The 19,955-nt window shown below is 41.0% G+C and overlaps 1 protein-coding gene across 1 annotated transcript; it reads left to right on the forward strand.

The window, feature by feature from the left end:
* The first annotated feature begins 3,432 nt into the window (after nucleotides 1-3,432).
* On the forward strand, nucleotides 3,433-13,619 carry C3H1orf52 (chromosome 3 C1orf52 homolog). Its single transcript, XM_066268772.1, has 3 exons — nucleotides 3,433-4,278; nucleotides 4,921-5,119; nucleotides 12,326-13,619. Exons 1-3 carry the CDS (start codon nucleotides 4,003-4,005, stop codon nucleotides 12,397-12,399), a joined length of 549 nt encoding a protein of 182 aa, XP_066124869.1. The 5' UTR covers nucleotides 3,433-4,002; the 3' UTR covers nucleotides 12,400-13,619.
* Nucleotides 13,620-19,955: the final 6,336 nt, after the last annotated feature.

Consider the following 19,955-nt stretch of genomic DNA (forward strand, 5'->3'; position numbering starts at 1 on the left):
TTTGACAAATGCATAATGTCATACATTCACTACTATAAAATACAGTATATAATGGGTGCACTGCTCTAAAAATCCCATGTTACACTTATTTCTTTCCTCCCCCTTCCTATCCTTGCAACCACTGGTCTTTTTATTGTCTCTATAGTGTTATCATTTCCAAAATGTCATAGTTGGGATCTTACAGTATATAGTCATTTCAGAATGACTAATTTTACTTAGCAATAGGCATTTAACGTTCCTCTGTTTTCATGGTGAGCTCACTTTCAAGAGGTAATCCATCTTTGTCAGTGTATTGCTCTTGTTGCAAAGTCAAACACTGGCAAATTAAGGGCAAGCCTGGATACTGAAAATTTGTTATTTTAATTTTGAGGTTTTTTATTTTGTTTGGGAGTTTTTTGGTTTATTTTCAATAAACTTTTTTATTTTAATTAAGTACAGTGGTTAGTTCTTTTATAGTTGGTGTTTTTTTGTGTCCATCTTTGTCCTAACGTCATGATGATAGTCAGTGTTTTCTTTTGGAAACTTAAGTTGTTTTAGTTTTACAGTTAACTCTATGAGCCATTACACAGTAATTTTTGTGTATGGTATAAGGTAGAAGTCAAGTCTTACAGCTACTGTCTTTTTACCTAAGTATAAAAGGAAGCAGGAAGTTTTAGGCTATGGCCTTATCATGTGTTACTGGATAAACATGTACACTGTTGACTAAGAAAAAAAAAATATTGATCCACAGTTGTTAAATGTAATCTTAGGAAGGCCTTCTGGAAGCTGAATTTGAAGCCCAAAAAATACACAGATTAATTGAGTGCTCCTCCTAAAATCCTTATTCTGAATTTGCCATACTATTCAATTATCAAGACAATTGTTCTTTATTACAGTGGTTCCTAAACTTTGCTGTCCATTTTAGAATCACCTGGAGGGCTTTGAAAGATTCTGATGCCCAGGATGTACCCCATACCAATTAAATTTGAATGTTTGGTTGTGGAAGTCAAGACATCAGAAAGCTGTAAGGATTTCCAGGTGAGCCTGACCTGTGGTGACACAGTGGATAGACTTCAACCTGAAATGCTGAAGTCGGCAGTTCAAAATCCCATGCTTGGGCCCTGGCCGGTTGGCTCAGTGGTAGAGCGTCGGCCTGGCGTGTGGAAATCCCAGGTTCGATTCTCGGCCAGGGCACACAGGAGAAGCGCCCATCTGCTTCTCCACCCCTCCCCTTCTCCTTCCTCTCTGTCTCTCTCTTCCCCTCCCGCAGCCTAGGCTCCACTGGAGCCAAGATGGCCGGGGTGCTGAGGATGGCTCCTCGGCCTCTGCCCCAGGCGCTAGAGTGGCTCTGGTCGCAGCAGAGCGTCGCCCCTGGTGGGCGTGCCAGGTGGACCCCGGTCGGGCGCATGCGGGAGTCTGTCTGACTGTCTCTCCCCGTTTCGGGCTTCAGAAAAATACAGGGGGAAAAAAAAAAATTCCATGCTTGCCTGGTCGAGGCACACACAAGAAGCAATCAATGAACAACTACAGTGAAGCAACTACGATTTCACTCCCTCTCTCTTTCTAAAATCAATGAAGAAAATTAAAAAAAAAAAGATTTTCAGGTGATTCCACCAAGCATCAATATTTGGAAACCACAGCCATATTGGGTCTCAAACTGCTAATGTTTCCACATGTGATCATGTTTATACTTTTTACTAACAAATTTGCAAGGTTGGTTTTATTTTCAGCTTTTTTTTTAATTTACTTATGATTTTAGAGAAGAGAGACAGATATATAGAGAGAGAAAGAGGGGGGGGAGCAGGAAGCATCAACTCCCCTATGTGCCTTGACCGGGCAAGCCCAGGGTTTTGAACTAGTGACCTCAGCATTCCAGATCGATGCTTTATCCACTGCACCACCACAGGTCAGGCAGCTTTGTTTTTTTTTAACAGATGAGAAACAGGATAAAGTAAATGACTCAAAAATCACATAATGCTATAGGATTAAAATTCAGGGCTGTTTAAGATCAATATTTCCACAACTCCATGCTTTCTTATTAGCATTTTTTAAATGGCAGGAAAGGTAAAATTGGAGATTATATCTTTTTTGACTCATTAATTCGATAATTATTTATTGAGTACCTGTTATTCTAGATGCTGGAGATACAATAATAAAGTATTTTCTTGCAGAACTCACATTTTGAGGAGGATAGAAAACAAGGAAAGCCAGATCATTATAGTTGTCATGGATATAAAATAGTGCATGTATGAGCGAAAAAGTAACTTGGAAAGAGTATTGATAGCATCATGAAGGAAGTCCTCTCAGAGCAGGTAACATTTGAGCTAAGGCCTAAATAATAGGAGCCAGTCACATGACATTCTGGGGAAAGTTAAGGCAGAAGTAACAGCGAGTGCAAAAGCCCTTGAGGCAGGAGTGAGTCACGGAGGACCACATTAGCCTTGTGTGGCTGGAACATAAGTGTGAGGGGCGACTATGGAGAACTAAGCCTGGATTGAGATGAGGTTTTACAAGTAGCAAGGATCAAACATAGATGGGTTACAGACCATTGTAAGAAGTTCAGATTTTCTTCTAAAGTGGGAGATGGAGGGCTACTTGGAATATAAATAAATAAAGCATGTTTGTTGTGTTGAGATGAATGTGTTGTGTAAATGAGCAGGCATCCTTAAGTGGGGCTCTGTAAATGTTTACACTGAGTCCAACTTTATCACTTTCACTTGGGTATCATTCCCTCTTAATTCAGGAAGAGTTCAGGATTTTTGGTTTTCCTGATGACTAGGCACATGCTTGTCACTTACTAAGAGGGAACACAAATGCAGACACAAGTTGTGTGGAAAGAAATTCATCCTAAAAGTGGGTGTTTGAGACCCTAGCACAATATTCCAATGGAAAGTTTAAGAGCCAGATATAGGAATGGTACAGAGCTTGGAGGAGAAAGACAAGTTGCAAGAGGAAGGTAGTTAATGCCATAAAAAGAGGTGGGCTGGGCCTCACCAGGCAGTGGCGCAGTGGGATAGAGCGTGGGACTGGGATGCCGAAGGACTCAGGCTCGAGACCCTGAGGTCACCAGCTTGAGCGCAGGTTCTTGTGGTTTGAGTAAAGCTCACCAGCTTGGACCCAAGGTCTCTGAAGGCCTTGCGGTCAAGGCACATATGAGAAAGCAATCAATGAACAACTAAGGTGTCACAGGAAAAACTGTTGATTGATGCTTCTCATCTCCGTTCCTGTCTGTCTGTCCCTGTCTATCCCTCTCTCTGACTCTCTCTCTCTGTCTCTGTTTAAAAAAATAATAAAATAAAAGGGATGGGCTGACTTGCAACTTTGTAACATCCTGTAGAAAATCGGTAGTAAGTATTGCTAAAAGATGATATATGTTGGGAAACACCAACTTTTAAGGGCCATACAGAGCAGAGCAGGCATGGAAGGAGGCTGACAATGAGAAACCAGATTTTGGAGGACCCGGGAGTGGTGGGATGCAATCGAAGAGTTTCATCAAAGAGAGGCTGTTTAGAGTGCGCTAGAACAAGGTCAACCAAAGGAAGACTAAGTTGACTTGATGAGTCCACCACCTACAGAGGTTTTCCATGACAACTAAGGGAAGCACACTGAGTGATTTTTGTTCGTTTTTGTTTTCTATTTTGAAGAGGAGATGCAGCTGGAGCAGGAGCAGCTCGTTTTCTCTGGGCAAGAATTAAAGTGAGGTGGCAATAAAAAGACAAAATTCTTAGCTTTTCTGTGCCTTTAATAAATTCTTACTGGATGCTGATTTTGGCTAGGATCACTGAGGTCCTCTTCTCAGTGCACCTCAGACAGAAATGAACAAGGGCCCCTGCTTGGAAATATTGAATAGATGTGACCTCTTCCGCCTCAGCACTTCAGCCGGGGTGCAGTAGCGCGGCAGAGCCACCAGGGGACGGTGTCCCCGAGATTATCTGCGAGAGTTGGTGCGGGGCCAGCTGCGGGGCGGGACCTGGAACAGCTTCCGGTTTCCGGCGGAGCCGTCGGTCGTCGTCCGTGGCCGTCATGGCAGCGGAGGAGAAGGACCCTTTGAGTTATTTCGCAGCTTACGGGAGCAGCAGCTCAGGCTCCTCAGACGAGGAGGACAACAGCGAGCCGGAGGACACGAATCGCAGGGCTTCGGATGCGGCGAAGTCGGCGGGCGGCTGTGGGAAGCAGACGGAGAAGCGGCTGCCGGGACCGGACGAGCTGTTCCGGAGCGTGACTCGTCCGGCCTTTCTCTACAATCCGCTCAACAAACAGATAGACTGGGAGAGGCACGTCGTCAAGGCGCCCGAGGAGGTGAGGTTCCCGACCCCGGCTCTCCATCTTGGTCCCGGCCTCCGCCCCCTTTCTCCTGAGCCGCCTCCTGGGGACCGGAAGTCCGTTCCCCCACACGCAGTCACCCCCTGCGGGCCGCCGCGCCGTCCCCTCCTGCCTCCAGCCCCGGGGAGCCCGGGCCCCTCCCCTAGCCTGTGGGTGTCAGGTCGGACCCGCAGCCCCCGCCCGCTTGTGAGGAGACCCAAACCTCCGCGCTCGGTGCCCCGACCTGCGTGGCCAGGACTAACGGTGGTGACTCCCCCGCCCCCCCCCCCGCTGCAGCTTCACCCCGAGACCCCTTCCCTTTGACGCCGAAGTGCCTGCGGTGCTGCCTCCAAGACAGTGTCTGCTGCAGCCTCCTGAAGGGGTCAGCCTTGGCGTAGTATCTCTGAGACTGGATTCTTCTTTGGTAACTAAAAGTTATTAGCTTTATTCGTATAGGGAACCCTTTGGCTTTTCACTTAACGGTATTGTGATTTTGATGGAAAAAAAAAATGTATCTTTAAAATGGAAAAAAAAAAAGTCAACCTGAACAATAATGGAACGGCAGGGAGGTGCATGTGCCCATACTGTTGATAGGAACCTCGGTTCGTCACAGTGCTTCTTAATGTGTTTGCTTAACAGCCTCCAAAGGAATTCAAAATCTGGAAGTCAAACTGTGTTCCACCTCCGGAGACCTACGCTACTGAGAAGAAACCTCCCCCTCCAGAGCTGGATATGGCAATAAAATGGTCTAACATATATGAGGACAATGGTGATGATGCCCCACAGAACGTTAAGAAAGCTAGGCTTCTACCAGAAGGGGAGGAGACAGTGGAGTCAGGTAAGGACAGTCAGACTCGGGTGATAGTACCTTTGGTCCCTGTGATGAGTTTAAGAAGCTCGAGATAGTTAATGAACGAAATCTAGTGAGTTAGCAAATTATGATGGTCTTTGAGTATGTTTTTTACTGTTTTTGAAAAAGATAGTGTATAAGTTGAGTTTGAAGGTCTGATATCTAAACCAGTAGTATTTGCTGCATTTTAGAGAAAGATCATAAATTATTTGGGTTGTAAGGTGAAATTTCTGATATCTCAAGCAGTAGTATATGTGATTTATGATCTTATTAGAAGGGTAGAAGTTAATTTATAGGTTCTATTTTGTGATTGCAGCTGTGAAGGCTTCATTTTATATTGAAGCAGTTGTGCTTTAGAGCCAAAATTAGTGCGACAAAATTAACTGAGTGTTTCTATATAGTAATTAAAAATAGCAATAGGAAGTTGACTTAGTTGTCTTGTCTTCGTTCATAATATTATATAGTTTTGTCTTTTACTTAGACTATAAATAATCACAGTAATTTCTGCTTCCCCACTTTCATCCCCCAATTCCATCCTTCACACTGCAGCTAATGTTCACTTTCAAAAACTCATATCTTAGCCTCACCAGGCAGTGGCGTAGTGGATAGAGCGTTGGACTGGGAAGTGGAGGACCCAGGTTTGAAACCCCGAAGTCGCCAGCTTGAGCACGGGCTCATCTGATTTGAGTGAGGTTCACCAGCTAGGACTCAAGGTTGCTGGCTTGAGCAAGGAATCACTCTGTCTGCTGTAGCCCCCCGGTCAAGGCACATATGAGAAAGCAATCAGTGAACAACTTAGGTGCTGCAACTGAGAATTGATGCTTCTGCATCACAAAAATAAACAAACAAAAACTCATATCTTATTATGTCACCTGTTTAATGCCCTTCACAAACAGCATAGTCAAAACCTTCTATGATAAGGCTCTGCCTTTTCTCCACCCTCATTTCACATGGCCCCCTTTCTAGCACATTAAGATCTTAAACAGAACTGAATAGACCATGGTATTATATAGTCCCATGCCTTTCAGTATATGTTGCACCTTAATCTAGACTGTTCTTTTCTTCTTTGGCTAGTAAACTCATTTATCCTTCAAAATCCAACTCTTTTTTTTTTTAAACTTTATTTCCATGTTTATTAAATGTTAATCTTTGATGTTAATACATATTAGAATTAATTTAACATACATCTTTGGAGAAAAGCTGACATTCTCCACTGAATGAGTCAAAATCCAACTCTTAAGAAGACAGTCTCAACTATTACCTCCCTCTAATCATTTGTTCCTCTGTGCCTTTTGTGTTCTGCTGTGGATTGCTCTTATCACCTTTTATGTGATTAGTTGTTCAAAGTCTGACTTAATGAAAATGAGCTCCTTAAAGAGCAGCATCCAGGTCTTTCTTATGTTTGTGTCAGTTTGTAGTATGCATTGTAAGTACTCAGTGGACAGTTGTTGAATTGGACTAAATATTTTGGACTATCATTTTATATGAAAGGGTGTGATCTTCCCATAACACAAGGGCAACCTGCTTAGCTTTTACAACCATGTAGAGTTTTGTTTGTTTTAAGAGAAAGGGTAACTAACTGGTTGTTCTTATTCCAGTTTTGATTCTACTTGAGTTTTTCATTTCTTTCACTGATTTCCCAATGTGGAATAGTCTCTAATTAAGATACATCTTGAATAAATGACATCTTTTTTAGACATGCAAAACTACGGTGGCATTTAAAATACTTCATATTGTGTCCTGGCTAGGAATGTCAGTAGAGCATTGTCCAGGTACACTAAGGTTGCAGGTTTGATCCCCGGTCAGGGCACCTACAAGATTCAACCAGTGAATGCAAAATAATTGGAACAACAAACTGGTGTGTTTGTCTCTCTCACCATCTCTCCCCCCCTTTCTCTCTCTAAAAATCAATCAAATATTTTTAAAAAATGAAGTACTCCATATTGTATAGTATGTATTTTGCATAATTAATAAAATATTTCTGCATAAATAATCCTTAGAACACTGTGAAAATATATAGGGAAATGTGGAAATGAGAATTTATGTGACCTAAGTTCACAAAAGTAGAAAATAATAAGCTCTAAGATACTTACCCTTCACAAATTTGGGTCCTTAAATGGAAATGGTGCTCCCCCCCAAAAGTGATAGAGACAGGAAGGGAGAGAGATGAGAAGCATCAACTCATAGTTGTGGCACTTGAATTGTTCATTTATTGCTTCTCATACATGCCTTGACAGGGTGGCCACTCTAGCCAAGCCAGTGACCGTGGGATTTTATCGATGATCCCACGCTCAAGCCGGGTGACCATGCTCAAGCCAGCGACCTTGGGATTTCAAACCTGAGACTTCAGTGACCCAGGTCAACACTCTATCCAGTGTGCCACCACTGGTCAGATGGAAATGACGCATTATTAAACTGGAATTTAGTCGCTTGATGTTTTTCAAACTTAATAGAATGCTTGAGAAATAGTGTATACAAAGAATGGCACTAAGGCCACTAGAGTTGATACTCTTAACTAAGGAGCGATAAGCTGATGCTCTCCATTATTCTTTTATGGAAAAGGCGAGGATGATCTATGCAGGACAAATAGTGAGAAGAATTATCTATTTTTATCCAGCTTGCCTAACAAGTTCAGACAGAAAGAATTCCAAATATGTGGCAAACTACTGCTAATTGCTATAATTTCTGACGTCCTGATCATGTCATGTTCCTCCAGAAAGTGAATGTTGGCAATATCAAAAACGGAAGGACCTGGCCCTGGTTGGGTGGCTCAATAGATAAAGCATCATCACCCTGGTACACCAGAGGTCACGGGTTCAACCCCCAGTCAGGGCACATCAACACATACACAACTAAATGGAACAACTAAGTGAAACAATGAGTTAATGCTTTTTTTCTCCCTCCTTGACTCCCCCAACCCCTCCTATCTTCCCTTTCCTCTCAAATCAGTGGGAAAAAATTTTAACTAAATTTAACAATAAAAGGATCCAGAAACACTCAGCCAGTTTAAAACTGGGTTATAAGATTAAAAGATACTCTTAAAAACTTCAATTTTGACATTTAATATTGGTTTTTGAACATAATTATCTTCTTTTTGTAATAAATGCCTTCATTTTTTGAATTGATTTTTTTTTTGCCATTTCAAACTCCCATCCATTTTAATAAAGTCATTATAAAATCGATTTTCCTGTCGTCATTCTTTACCTCAATTTTTTTTTTTTTTTATTTTAGAGAAAGAAATACTGATTTGTTGTTCCATTTAGTTATGTATTTGTTGGTTGATTCTTACATCCAGAATCAAGCCTGCAACCTTGGCTTATCAAGACAGTGCTCTAACCAACTGAGCTACCCAACCAGGGCTATTTTTTTTAATTTATAAAATGTCCTGTAGGCCCTGGCCTGTTGGCTCAGCGGTAGAGCATCGGCCTGGCGTGCGGGGGACCCGGGTTCGATTCCCGGCCAGGGCACATAGGAGAAGCGCCCATTTGCTTCTCCACCCCCTCCCCCTCCTTCCTCTCTGTCTCTCTCTTCCCCTCCCGCAGCCAAGGCTCCATTGGAGCAAAGATGGCCCGGGCGCTAGAGTGGCTCTGGTCGCAGCAGATCGACACCCCAGAGGGGCAGAGCATCGCCCCCTGGTGGGCAGAGCGTCGCCCCTGGTGGGCGTGCCGGGTGGATCCCAGTCGAGCGCATGCGGGAGTCTGTCTGACTGTCTCTCCCCGTTTCCAGCTTCAGAAAAATACAAAATAAAATAAAAGAAAAAGAAAATGTCCTGTATTAGAAACTACATACTCTTAAGTTACCAAGATTTTAGATTATCAAACTTAGATTATAAGTAGTAAGACTCAGTGACCGGTTTTGAATCTTTCCCAGCTCTTTTAAAATACCTGGAAGAAATTAATAGTCAAAAGAGCAGAAAATGGGAAGAAAAAGTAAATACAGAGTGCCTTAACCAGGCAAACTCAGGGCCTCGAACCAGCAACCTCAGCCTTCCAGGTTGATGCTTTATCCACTGCACCACCACAGGTCAGGTGGCACCTCTTGTTTAATGGTTGTAAAATGTAGATCAGTAAGGCTTAGTTATTCTAGCTTTATTAACATTTAATCATGAAAGTTTAGCCAAAGTAGTTAATGCTTTTTTGTTGATTTAGAAAATTACTGTAGTTTGTATTAATAATTTAAACGTATTTACCTTGTAATAGGAATTCCATAATAGAAAATTTATTTTTGTCCTGATTGGTTGGCTTAGTGGTAGCGCGTCTGCCCCACTTGTGGATGTCTGGGGTTTGATTCCGAGTCAGGGCACACAGAAGAAGCAACCACCTGCTTCTCCACTCCTACCCCTGCCACGCCCCCCTACCCACCTCCATCTTTCCCACCGCACCCCCACAGCAGTGGCTCCATTGGCTCCTGGAATTGGGCCTGTGGCCTCCCCCTCGGGTGCTAAAAATAGCTCGGTTGCTGAGCAACAAGCAACATCCTATAGTGGGCTTGCCCAGTGGATCCCTGTAGGGGCTATGCAGAAGTCTCTCTGCCTCCCCTGTTCTCAATTTTAAAAAAAGGAAAAAATTATTTTCTTACTACTGCATCTGTAGTATGTGGCACAGATTAGTAAAGTTGAACTAACATTTCAGGATTTGGGAGTTTTACAGTTTTTTTTCTTATTCTGGTTTTAAGGCAATACCTTGTTATGTCACTAGATGGCATTAGCTCTTCTGTTATTTTTCTAACCTCGTAATTTGTATTTTTGTTGTTCAGTAAATGTACTTGTAACAAGTAGATTAAAAACAAGTGTCTTAAGATCGTCTTTATTATGTTGAGTCGATTTTCTTGTAGAGTTAGAAAGTAATTTTAATTTTTATATTAGTACTGAAAATAATCTCTAAAGTCAAGCATGATGATAATTAAACCCCAATTAAAAAACAAAGGCCTTAGCCTGACCAGATGGTGGTGCAGTGGATAGAGCGTCAGACTGGGATGTGGAAGACCCAGGTTCGAGACCCCAAGGTCGCCAGCTTGAGCGCAGGTTCATCTGGTTTGAGCAAGGCTCACTAGCTTGGACCCGAGGTCACTGGCTTGAGCAAGGGGTTACTTGGTCTGCGGTAGCCCCACGGTCAAGACACATATGAGAAAGCAATCAATGAACAACTAAAGTGCCACAACGAAAAATTAATGATACTCATCTCTCTCCCTTCCTATCTATCCCTCTCTCTGACTCTCTCACTGTCTCTGTAAAAAAAAACGAAGTTATTGGTTTAAGCTATATGTTCTGTTGGTTTGTAGAGTAGATCTTTTTTGTGCATAAATAATAAACATTAAAACTTTGGTTTGTAAATTCCTGGGACGATTCATTGATATGAATTGTATTTTATCTTACTGTCTACATAAATTTATAGTGCTTTATGAAATGAGTGAATAATGTCTCCGTGCTGTGTTTAAAGATGAATGAAGATGGGCCCTGGCCAGTTGGCTCAGTGGTTGAGCGTCGGCCTGGGGTGCAGGAGTCCTGGGTTCAATTCCTGACCAGCGCACACAGGAGAAGTGCCCATCTGCTTCTCCATCCCTCCTCCTCTCCTTCCTCTCTGTCTCTTCCCCTCCCTCAACTAAGGCTCCATTGGAGCAAAGTTGGCCCGGGCGCTGAGGATGGCTCTGTGGCCTCTGCCTCAGGCACTAGAATGGCTCTGGTTGCAACAGAGCGACGCCCCAGATGGGCAGAGCATCACCCCCTGGTGGGTATGCCGGGTGGATCCTGGTCGGGCGCATGCGGGAATCTGCCTCCCCGTTTCCAGCTTCAGAAAAATAAAAAAATAAAAAAATGAATGAAGATGAATCCACCTGCTCTTTGTACTAATTATTATTTATATCAACAAAGGAGATATTCTGAGTATGGTATAATTAGCAGAAGGATATTTAAGGTTTAAGGTTTTAAGTATATTTCCTCTATAGTTTATGATCTGATATCAGTTACTTCCGAAATTTTTTAATAGGAAGGACCCTTTTGCCCTGGCAAGGATAGCTCAGTTGGTTGGAGCATCATCCCAAAGCACAGAGAGATTTGCCAGTTCTGTCCCCAGTCAGGGCACATACAAGAACAGATCTATGTTTCTTTCTCTCTCTAAAATCAATAAATTTTTTTAAGAGGACCCTTACAACATCAAAAGAGTTTATAGAGCGCCACGTGATAGTTGTTCAACTATGAGCATCTGCTGATTGAGGAAAAAAAGTCAAAGTACAATGAATTCATTAATAGGCTTAAAATAAATTGGCATTTTGTAAATCATAACATCTTCTACATGTTATTTATTCCATTTATATGGAGTTCTTTAAGTAACACGTTTGTTAAGAGAGATGGGAAATTAGCAACAGTTGGTCTGTGTGCTATCCTGTGTTTTACTGAACATGGATGTTTTCACTTGAATAAAAGGGTCTGCTTTTTTATTTTTTGACAACATTTTTATTAATTGGAAATTTTCTGTGGCTACAGACAATAATAACATTTTTGAAAAGTTATAAAGGATGTAATTGTGTTTTGGATTGTTTTTTTTTTAATCCTCCCTTTTCAAAATTCTTCACAATATGAGGGGCAGGGGAAAGATACCTGTTTTTCATTACCATTGGAGTATTCTCACCCTCCTGGGAATGAGGAAGTGAGGGTGAGGGAGAACTGACTACATAGGACAGAATTGAAAATGCACTTTCAGTGAAACATCTACATGTGAGTGCTTTTTTGTTTTTTTAACTGCAAAATATAAGGGGCCTGGGGATAAGATAAGGAGGGTAGTTTGAAAGAAGGTGCAGAAAGCTGATTGGATGGGAAAGAATAACTGATAGCCACTTAAATAACATTATGGTTAAATTGATTTTTTTTGGTAAAATGTTTCATTTGTACAAAGTATAGATTATATATTTAAGTATACACAATGTGTGAACTAGAATACATAAGGATAGCTTTTTCATAACAATCTGATTTTATTTTAAGCTACCTTGTAGCACTAAAGGGTCACTGAATTTTGTATAACAATTGAAAAAAGTCTTCCTAGTTTTACTTGAATTTTAAAATCAGAGTTCTAAAAGCTTTTGGTTTTTATTGAGAAACTGAAAGAAACAATAGTTGACAGTAATATTGTTATAAAGTCAATGAAATTTTAATTCTTTTCAAAATTTACTGATTCAAACTCTTCCATTTCCTGTTTAAAGATGATGAAAGAGATGAGCATGCTTCTAAAAAGCGCAAAGTAGAACCAGGAGAACCAACAAAGAAGAAAAAGTAGAAAACAACAAATAATGACATTGTTGGACTGCAAACTTATTGAAATGGTTTTTTTGGCAGATAAGTTGATGTTGTAAATTATTATGAAACATCTCCATGAAACTACATGTTAATTAACTAATACGTATTGCTGCAGAAACGTTCCATTGTAGAATTCACTTTTTATTTAAAACTTGTATGTATTTAAAATTCAAATGGTGACTTGTTTGTGAAGTTGACAACACTTGGAAGCATACTTGCTATCACAGAATTGATGACATACTTTGAGAATTCTGTCACATATTGACATGCCAATGTTCTATGAGCCTTTTATAAAGGTATATTTTTAAGTAAATATATTGTAACGTACTGTGAACTTGTGGGGTGCTTTTCAACAGTTTGTACAGTGTAAATATATCATGGAAATAAAATTACTTATTCAGTCTTACTGTTACTGCATAACATTAACATTTGAATATTTGTGACAAATACCCTGTTGCCATGTGATGTTAACTGTAGGTATTGCCATTTAGGAAATGCCTCCTATGTTACAGGTGCTTGGTGCATACATTATCTGTGATCCTCAAACATCCTAGTAAAGCTAATAAAGTAGCCTCATTTTACAGTAAAGAATGATTAACTTATCCAAGGTTACACAGCTGATGAGCAGTGAATTTGGGATTTAACTCATGACATCTGAATTCTGTAAAATCATCACACTAAACCACCTATCCACCAATCAAAATGTAGGAACTGCAGTTGACATCTCTTCCAGGTACTCTTCTGTGGTAGTTAGTGGAGATCTTGTCACCTGATTGTATTATTGTACTTATGTATGTATGCCTTATATTATGAAAATTCATTCATTTCCCTGTTACATAGTAAGTTTGATAAAGATAAGAATCTTCTAGAAAGAATTGAAAGATGTTGCAAATAAAAATACAGGACACGCAATTATGTTTGATTTTAGATAGACAACAAATAATGTTTTATTATACATAATATGTAGGACCTATTTATGGTAAAAATTTGTTTATCCGATATTAAAATTTAATTGGACTTATATTTTATCTGCCAGCCCTACTTCATGTTTTCTCTAGCCAGCTTCTGTTTTAGTGCTTTGCGTATGGTAATAAAATCAACAGGGTTGTAGTCAGGAAGATAATCTTTGATTTGACTTCTACAGACCAAAATGCAGTGCTATTATTTGTAACATTTTGAACAATAAAAAATACTACATCAGTCTTTCCATGATTCTTAAGCCTTTAAGAGACAAGTGTTATTTGTAGGATACTGCGTTTAGTTTCTGAGTATTAAAAAATCCCCAGTCCAATTGTTTACCCTGTACTAGAAGCCAACATTTTGAAAACTATAAAATTTGTTTACATGAGAACATGACCAAGTAGATTAAAATTTGTAAATCATTAAAAGTATGTCAGCCATGGTGATTTGTGGGATAAGAAAGGTAACAGTACAGTGGTTTCAGTATATCTAAAAAAAAAAACAATTTAGCTGCTTATCCTGTAGTTCAGGGGTAGTCAACCTTTTTATACCTACCGCCCCCCTTTTGTATCTGTTAGTAGTAAAATTTTCTAACTGCCCACCGGTTCCACAGTAATGGTGATTTATAAAGTAGGGAAGTAACGTAACTATAAAATTTATAAAGCAGAGTTACAGCAAGTTAAAGCATATAATAATAATTACTTACCAAGTACTTTATGTCAGATTTTTGCTAAGTTTGGCAGAATAAATCTTTATAAAACAACTTACTATAGTTAAATCTATTTTTTTATTTAGACTTTGGTTCCTCTGCTACTGCCCACCATGAAAGCTGGAACACCCACTAGTGGGTGGTAGGGACCAGGTTGACTACCACTGCTTGTAGGTTTATAAATGCATGAACCCCAAAATTGAAGTAATTGATAAGGTAAGAAACTTGAAGGTTTGATAAAGTAAGAAACTTGAAGGTTGAAGTCTGTGAATGATTTGGGGGCTATGATATATACTAGAGAGTAGCATCAACTGGTACAGCATGACTGCAGTGTGACACCAAATTAACATGGAATTACAATTAGGTGTCAATCTATAGCAGGGGTCAGGAACCTATGGCTCGTGTGCCAGATGTGGCTCTTGATGGCTGCATCTGGCTCGCAGACAAATCTTTAATTAAAAATATATTAAAAATATAAAACATTCTCATGTATTACAATCCATTTTCTACCGCTCATGGTCATGGTTGCGGGTGGCTGGAGCCAATCACAGCTGTCCTCGAGACAACACCAAATTTTTATTGGATAATGCTTAACATACACGGGTCGTTGTATGGCTCTCAGGGAATTACATTTTAAAATATGCAGTGTTCACGGCTCTTAGCCAAAAAGGTTCCTGACCCCTGATCTATAGTCTGGATGCATGTACTGATGGAGTAGATACTTCATAAATTACAAGATTAAATTAGCATGAGGCCCAGGCCAGTTGGCTCAGCAGTAGAGCATTGGCCTGGTGTGTGGAAGTCCCAGGTTTGATTCCCCAGCCAGGGCACACAGCACAAGCACCCATCTGCTTCTCCATCCTTCCCCCTCTCCTTTCTCTTCCCCCACAGCCTAGGCTCCCTGGGAGCAAAGTTGGCCCCGGGCAAATGACTCATTGCAGTGGAGCAGTGCTCCAGGTGGACCAAGCATCGCCCCCTGGTGGGCATGCCAGGTGGATCCTGGTCGGTGCATGCGGGTGTGTGTCTGCCACCACCACCACCCCTCACCCCCACCCCCACTTCTCACTTTGGAAAAATACAAAATACAAAAAAAAAAGGCATGAAAGCAAACCATAACCCCACAAGATAAAAGCCCATCAAGCCCCTATCTGAAGATCTTTTTAACTTCTATTCAACTCTCATTGGTTCAACTCTCAGCTTACACCAGTTTAAGACAGAATAAAAGCTCACTACATCAATCCCCAGTGGTGATCTGAGCCTCTTTTCTAGAAGGGAATGGAATGGAGGGGAGACAAATGCATTTTTTGGAGGGATTGTATGTTTTGATATTTTAGGACAGGCAGTGGCTACACTTGTGATATTAAGTAACTGCTGGGAGGGAGTTGTGCACCTATGATATATAGGTCAAGCTAGTTTTAATTTGGGAGGGGAAGAGGATTTAAGGAAGGAGGCTAAATATTTTGGAGTGGTTTCAGCCATTTGTATCTTGGGCTTCTTTTCAAAATGTGGCCTGTTAATGGGGGGAGGGGGCTGGGGAGGGGATGAACTTGCTTATGGATTGCTTCGCCTTCCACATAAATATCCCTGGTTGGAAAGTGGACTTGCATGTCACTTTCTACATCTGTCACCATATTAGAGAATGGATTTTTTTTTCTTCAGAGATGTTTTAGCAACATGTTTGTTTAGTTGGCCTTATAGGTACTATGGATTCCTTACTCTGAGGGAAGGAATTGTTTGATCCAGCTAGTGAAAATTCAGTGAAGAATCTTTTAAAAATCCATGTAGGGCCTGACCTGTGGTGGCACAGTGGATAAAGCGAAGACCTGGAAATGCTGAGGTCGCCGGTTCAAAACCCTGGGTTTGCCTGGTCAAGGCACATATGGGAGTTGATGCTTACAGCTCCTCCCCCCTGTCTCTCTCTCCTCTCTCTCTGTCTCTCTCTCTCCTCTCTAAAATGAATAAATAAAATTAAATTAAATTAAAATTAAAATTAAAAAAAAAAATCCATGTAGGCCTGACCTATGGTGGCGCAGTGGGATAAAGCGTCGACCTGGAAGTGCTGAGGTCGCCGGTTTGAAACCCTGGGCTTACCTGGTCAAGGCACATATGGGAGTTGATGCTTCCTGCTCCACCACCCCCTTCTCTCTCCCTGTCTCTCCTCTCTCTCTGTCTCTCCCTCTCCTCTCTAAAATGAATAAATAAATAAATAAAAATTAAAATGCTCTCATCAATGTATAAAAATAAAAAAATCCATGTAGATAAGGAAAATCCTCTATCCAAACTGCTTCCTTGTTAGAGAATCAAATCACTTGATATTTTTAATTATTTTCCATCTTTAGGATAAAGAAAGTTATATCAGGCATGATGGACTTTGTTTAGTACAAGGATAAAATTTGAGGAAAAAACAAGTATTGTGGACCATGTTGTGTAAATAGCGTTATAGGAGGGGTTTTTTTGTTTTGTTTTGTCTTGTTTTTTGACAGAGTCAGAGAGAGGGACAGACAGGAAAGGGAGAGAAGCATCAATTCTGTTGCAGCTCCTTAATTGTTCATTGATTGGTTTCTCATAATGTGCCTTGAGCAGGGGCACTACAGCAGAACGAGTGATCCCTTGCTCAAGCCAGCGACCTTGGGCTCAAGCCAACGACCTTGGGCTTCAAGCCAGCAACCTTTGGGCTCAAGCCAGCGACCACAGGGTCATGTCTATGATCCCACGCTCAAGCCAGCGACCCCATGCTCATCTGGTGAGCCTGTACTCAAGCCGGAGGAGCCCGCTACACAAGCTGGCAACCTCTGGATTTTGAACCTGAGTCCTCCACATCTGTACCTGACGCCCTATCCACTGCACCACTGCCTAGCCAGGCAGCATTATAGAGTTTTATGGAAAACATTCTAATTGGAATCAGAGTATTATTGAGAAAATGGACACTGCTTTTTAGCCATTAAAATAGCAATAACTCATTTGCAAACCTGCAACTTTCTGATTTTAATTTTTTTTTTCAGAGACAGAGAGAGGGATAGATAGGGACAGACAGGAACGGAGAGAGATGAGAAGCATCAATCATAATTTTTTTGTTGCTGCACCTTAGTTGTTTATTGATTGCTTTCTCATATGTGCCTTGACCGTGGGGCTACAGCAGACCAAGTAACCCCTTGCTTAAGCCAGCGACCTTGGGTCCAAGCTGGTGAGCTTTTGCTCAAACCAGATGAGCCCATGCTCAAGCTGGCGAACTTGGGGTCTCGAACCTGGGTCCTCTGCATCCCAGTCTGACACTCTATCCACTGCGCCACCACCTGGTCAGGCTGATTTTAATTCTTAATTTTTTTTTTTTATTCATTTTAGAGAGGAGAGAGAGAGGGAGAGAGAGACACAGAGAGAGAGAGAGAGACGGGGGGAGGAGCTGGAAGCATCAACTCCCATATGTGCCTTGACCAGGCAAGCCCAGGGTTTCGAACCGGCGACCTCAGCATTTCCAGGTCGACGTTTTATCCACTGCGCCACCACAGGTCAGGCCTGATTTTAATTCTTGATGTTTTAAAGTGCTTTTGAGTTCACAGAGTTCAATAACATAGTATTTTATTTTTTAAGAACCAAATGAGCCTGGCCTGTGGTGGCACAGTGGAGAAAACATCAACCTGGAACACTGAGGTTGCTGGTTCGAAACCCTGGGCTTGCCTGATCAAGACACATAATAGGAAGTTGATACTTCCTGTTCCTCCCCACCCCCTTTCTCTTCCTTCTCTTTCTTCTCTCTAAAATGAATAAATAAAATCTAAAAAAAAAAATTAGGTAGTTTTATCATTTCCAAATGAAAAATGGATTAATTAAAATGTGAATGGACTAATGGAGGTTTGGATATGACCTATGTATAACACATGTTGCCACATGATTAAGTTAGATAGAGCCCTACCCAGACACTAGAAAAATGTGATTATTTTTACAGGTATATGAATGAATTTAGCAAGTCAATTTGATAAGTCAAAACTAATGGATTTAAATCCACAACTGGACTTCAAAATGTTTCATTTGTGGTACTGGGAATAGAGTTTTGTATACCTATAGAACTGCTCCCGTTTTACCCCTCTATTATCACTTAGTTCAAAAGTTCCAAAGAGTCTTGCATAAAGATGTTAAATTCCCAGCAAATATTTTGGACTTTTCATTAAATTTTAAAGCTTTCTTTCTTGATCTCCTTCTACTTAGTTTTCCCAGTCTGAAGCATTGTATTTGCATTTTAACACAAGAGAAAAAAAAGATACCAAGAAGCATTTCTAGGTATGGCCCCGGAGAAGGAACTTCACCTGTTCTGTTCATTGAGAAGAACAATGCCTGGCACATAGTAGGCACTCAGTACAACTGCTAAATGTTGATAAACTGAGTTCTTCACCCCGGGCTTAGGGGTGACCCAGCAGAGGTTTGTTTTTCAGTTATATGGGCCAGTAAGTCTTGACAATTTAAACCAGTTTAGGTTTTCTATCATTTTCAGTCAAAAACATCTCAATTGATGTGAAATTCTTTACTTTGGTTTCTTGCAGGGCCCCATGCTATCCTGGTTCACTTTTCTTTTCCTTTCTTTGGCTCCTCTTGAAACTGTCCTTGAATGCCACTGTAGCTTACGTTGCTCCCTTCTCAGTCTCCACACTGGCTCTTGATTCTAGCCAAGTTTCAGCCCCAAATTTGCATATCCAATTGTATATTTCCCCTTAGGTCTCAAAGGCTCCTCACATACCCAATGTCCAAAATCAAACACATTGTGTCAAATAGCCCCCCATATTTTATTTCTGGTTAATAGCATCACCATCAACTCAGAAATTTGCCCTCTGTCTCACTCCCTGTCACACAAGTTTGGTTCTTAAACCCTGAAGGTTCTCTCTCATTTCAGACCCCTCTTACTCTGGCTCTGATGAGCTGTTTAGAATTACACAACTATGCTATGAGTTTCATAGTTCTGTGCTTTCTCTTATACTATGCTTGGCCTAGCCTTTCATCTACTCCGTGAACACCTTTCTTACCCTCCAGAAAGTGGTTCAAACATCCCCGTCTTTATGTACCTTGTTCTGTTTGTCTCTAGATCTGGATCTGTCGTGCTTTCCCCATGTCCAGTATAACAGCCAACACTTCCTGAGGACTTACCGTATGCCGGGCTTGTTCTTGGCGTTGTGCACGTGTGAACTCAATCCCATGAGGTGTGTGCTGTTACTAGCCCTACTTTTCAGGGGGAGAAAACTGAGGTTGAGAGAAGTTAAGTGGTTTGCTCAAGGTGCTAGACCTGGGAAGGGAAGGTACTCTGGCTCCAGGCCCAATGGGCACCTTACTACACTGGAGGGGAGGAAGGAGCCCCGGAAGGAGCCAGTAGATTGATTTTTTCATTCAAAAAAAGGCTTACCCCTAGCAGGCACTCAGAATACAAATATTTGGATCATTAATGAATCCAAAATCAGTTCAACAGAGGTGCAGAATTTGTTAACCATATCAGAAACATCTTTCATATTGATTAGCTGTGAAAGAAAAGTCAACATTTAAATATTTTAGAATTCTATTTCAATGATCTAGTCACTTATTTATAACATATTTGGAGTATTTTTCATTGAAAGCTTTAAAACTGTCATAGGGCTGAGCATGTATCCCTGTCTCTCCAAAGATGTACTGTATAGCTTTTCAAATTGTTTCTTAAAGTCTACTTTTTTGTAGCAAAATGAGAGAGCTTTAAGCCACAAATTTAAATTTTATTGGCTTTTCTCTAACATTTCAAATTATGACTTGAGTTTAGAATCATAGCACAGAGCATGGGAAGTCCTCCAGAGGTCCTGGCCCAGCCTTTCATGACAGGAACAGCTTCCCTGTGATCTCTGCCTCTCTTTTCTAGG

The sequence above is a fragment of the Saccopteryx bilineata genome, chromosome 3 (genome assembly GCF_036850765.1).
Source record: "Saccopteryx bilineata isolate mSacBil1 chromosome 3, mSacBil1_pri_phased_curated, whole genome shotgun sequence".
Lineage (NCBI taxonomy): Eukaryota > Metazoa > Chordata > Mammalia > Chiroptera > Emballonuridae > Saccopteryx > Saccopteryx bilineata.

What these genes read in the sequence shown, in the direction of transcription:
- C3H1orf52 (XM_066268772.1), top strand. Translation starts at nt 4,003, where the DNA reads ATGGCAGCGGAGGAGAAGGACCCTTTGAGTTATTTCGCAGCTTACGGG. An exon ending in TCGTCAAGGCGCCCGAGGAG is followed by an intron (nt 4,279 to 4,920) that starts GTGAGGTTCCCG and finishes TTTGCTTAACAG; the next exon opens with CCTCCAAAGGAATTCAAAAT. An exon ending in GGAGGAGACAGTGGAGTCAG is followed by an intron (nt 5,120 to 12,325) that starts GTAAGGACAGTC and finishes TCCTGTTTAAAG; the next exon opens with ATGATGAAAGAGATGAGCAT.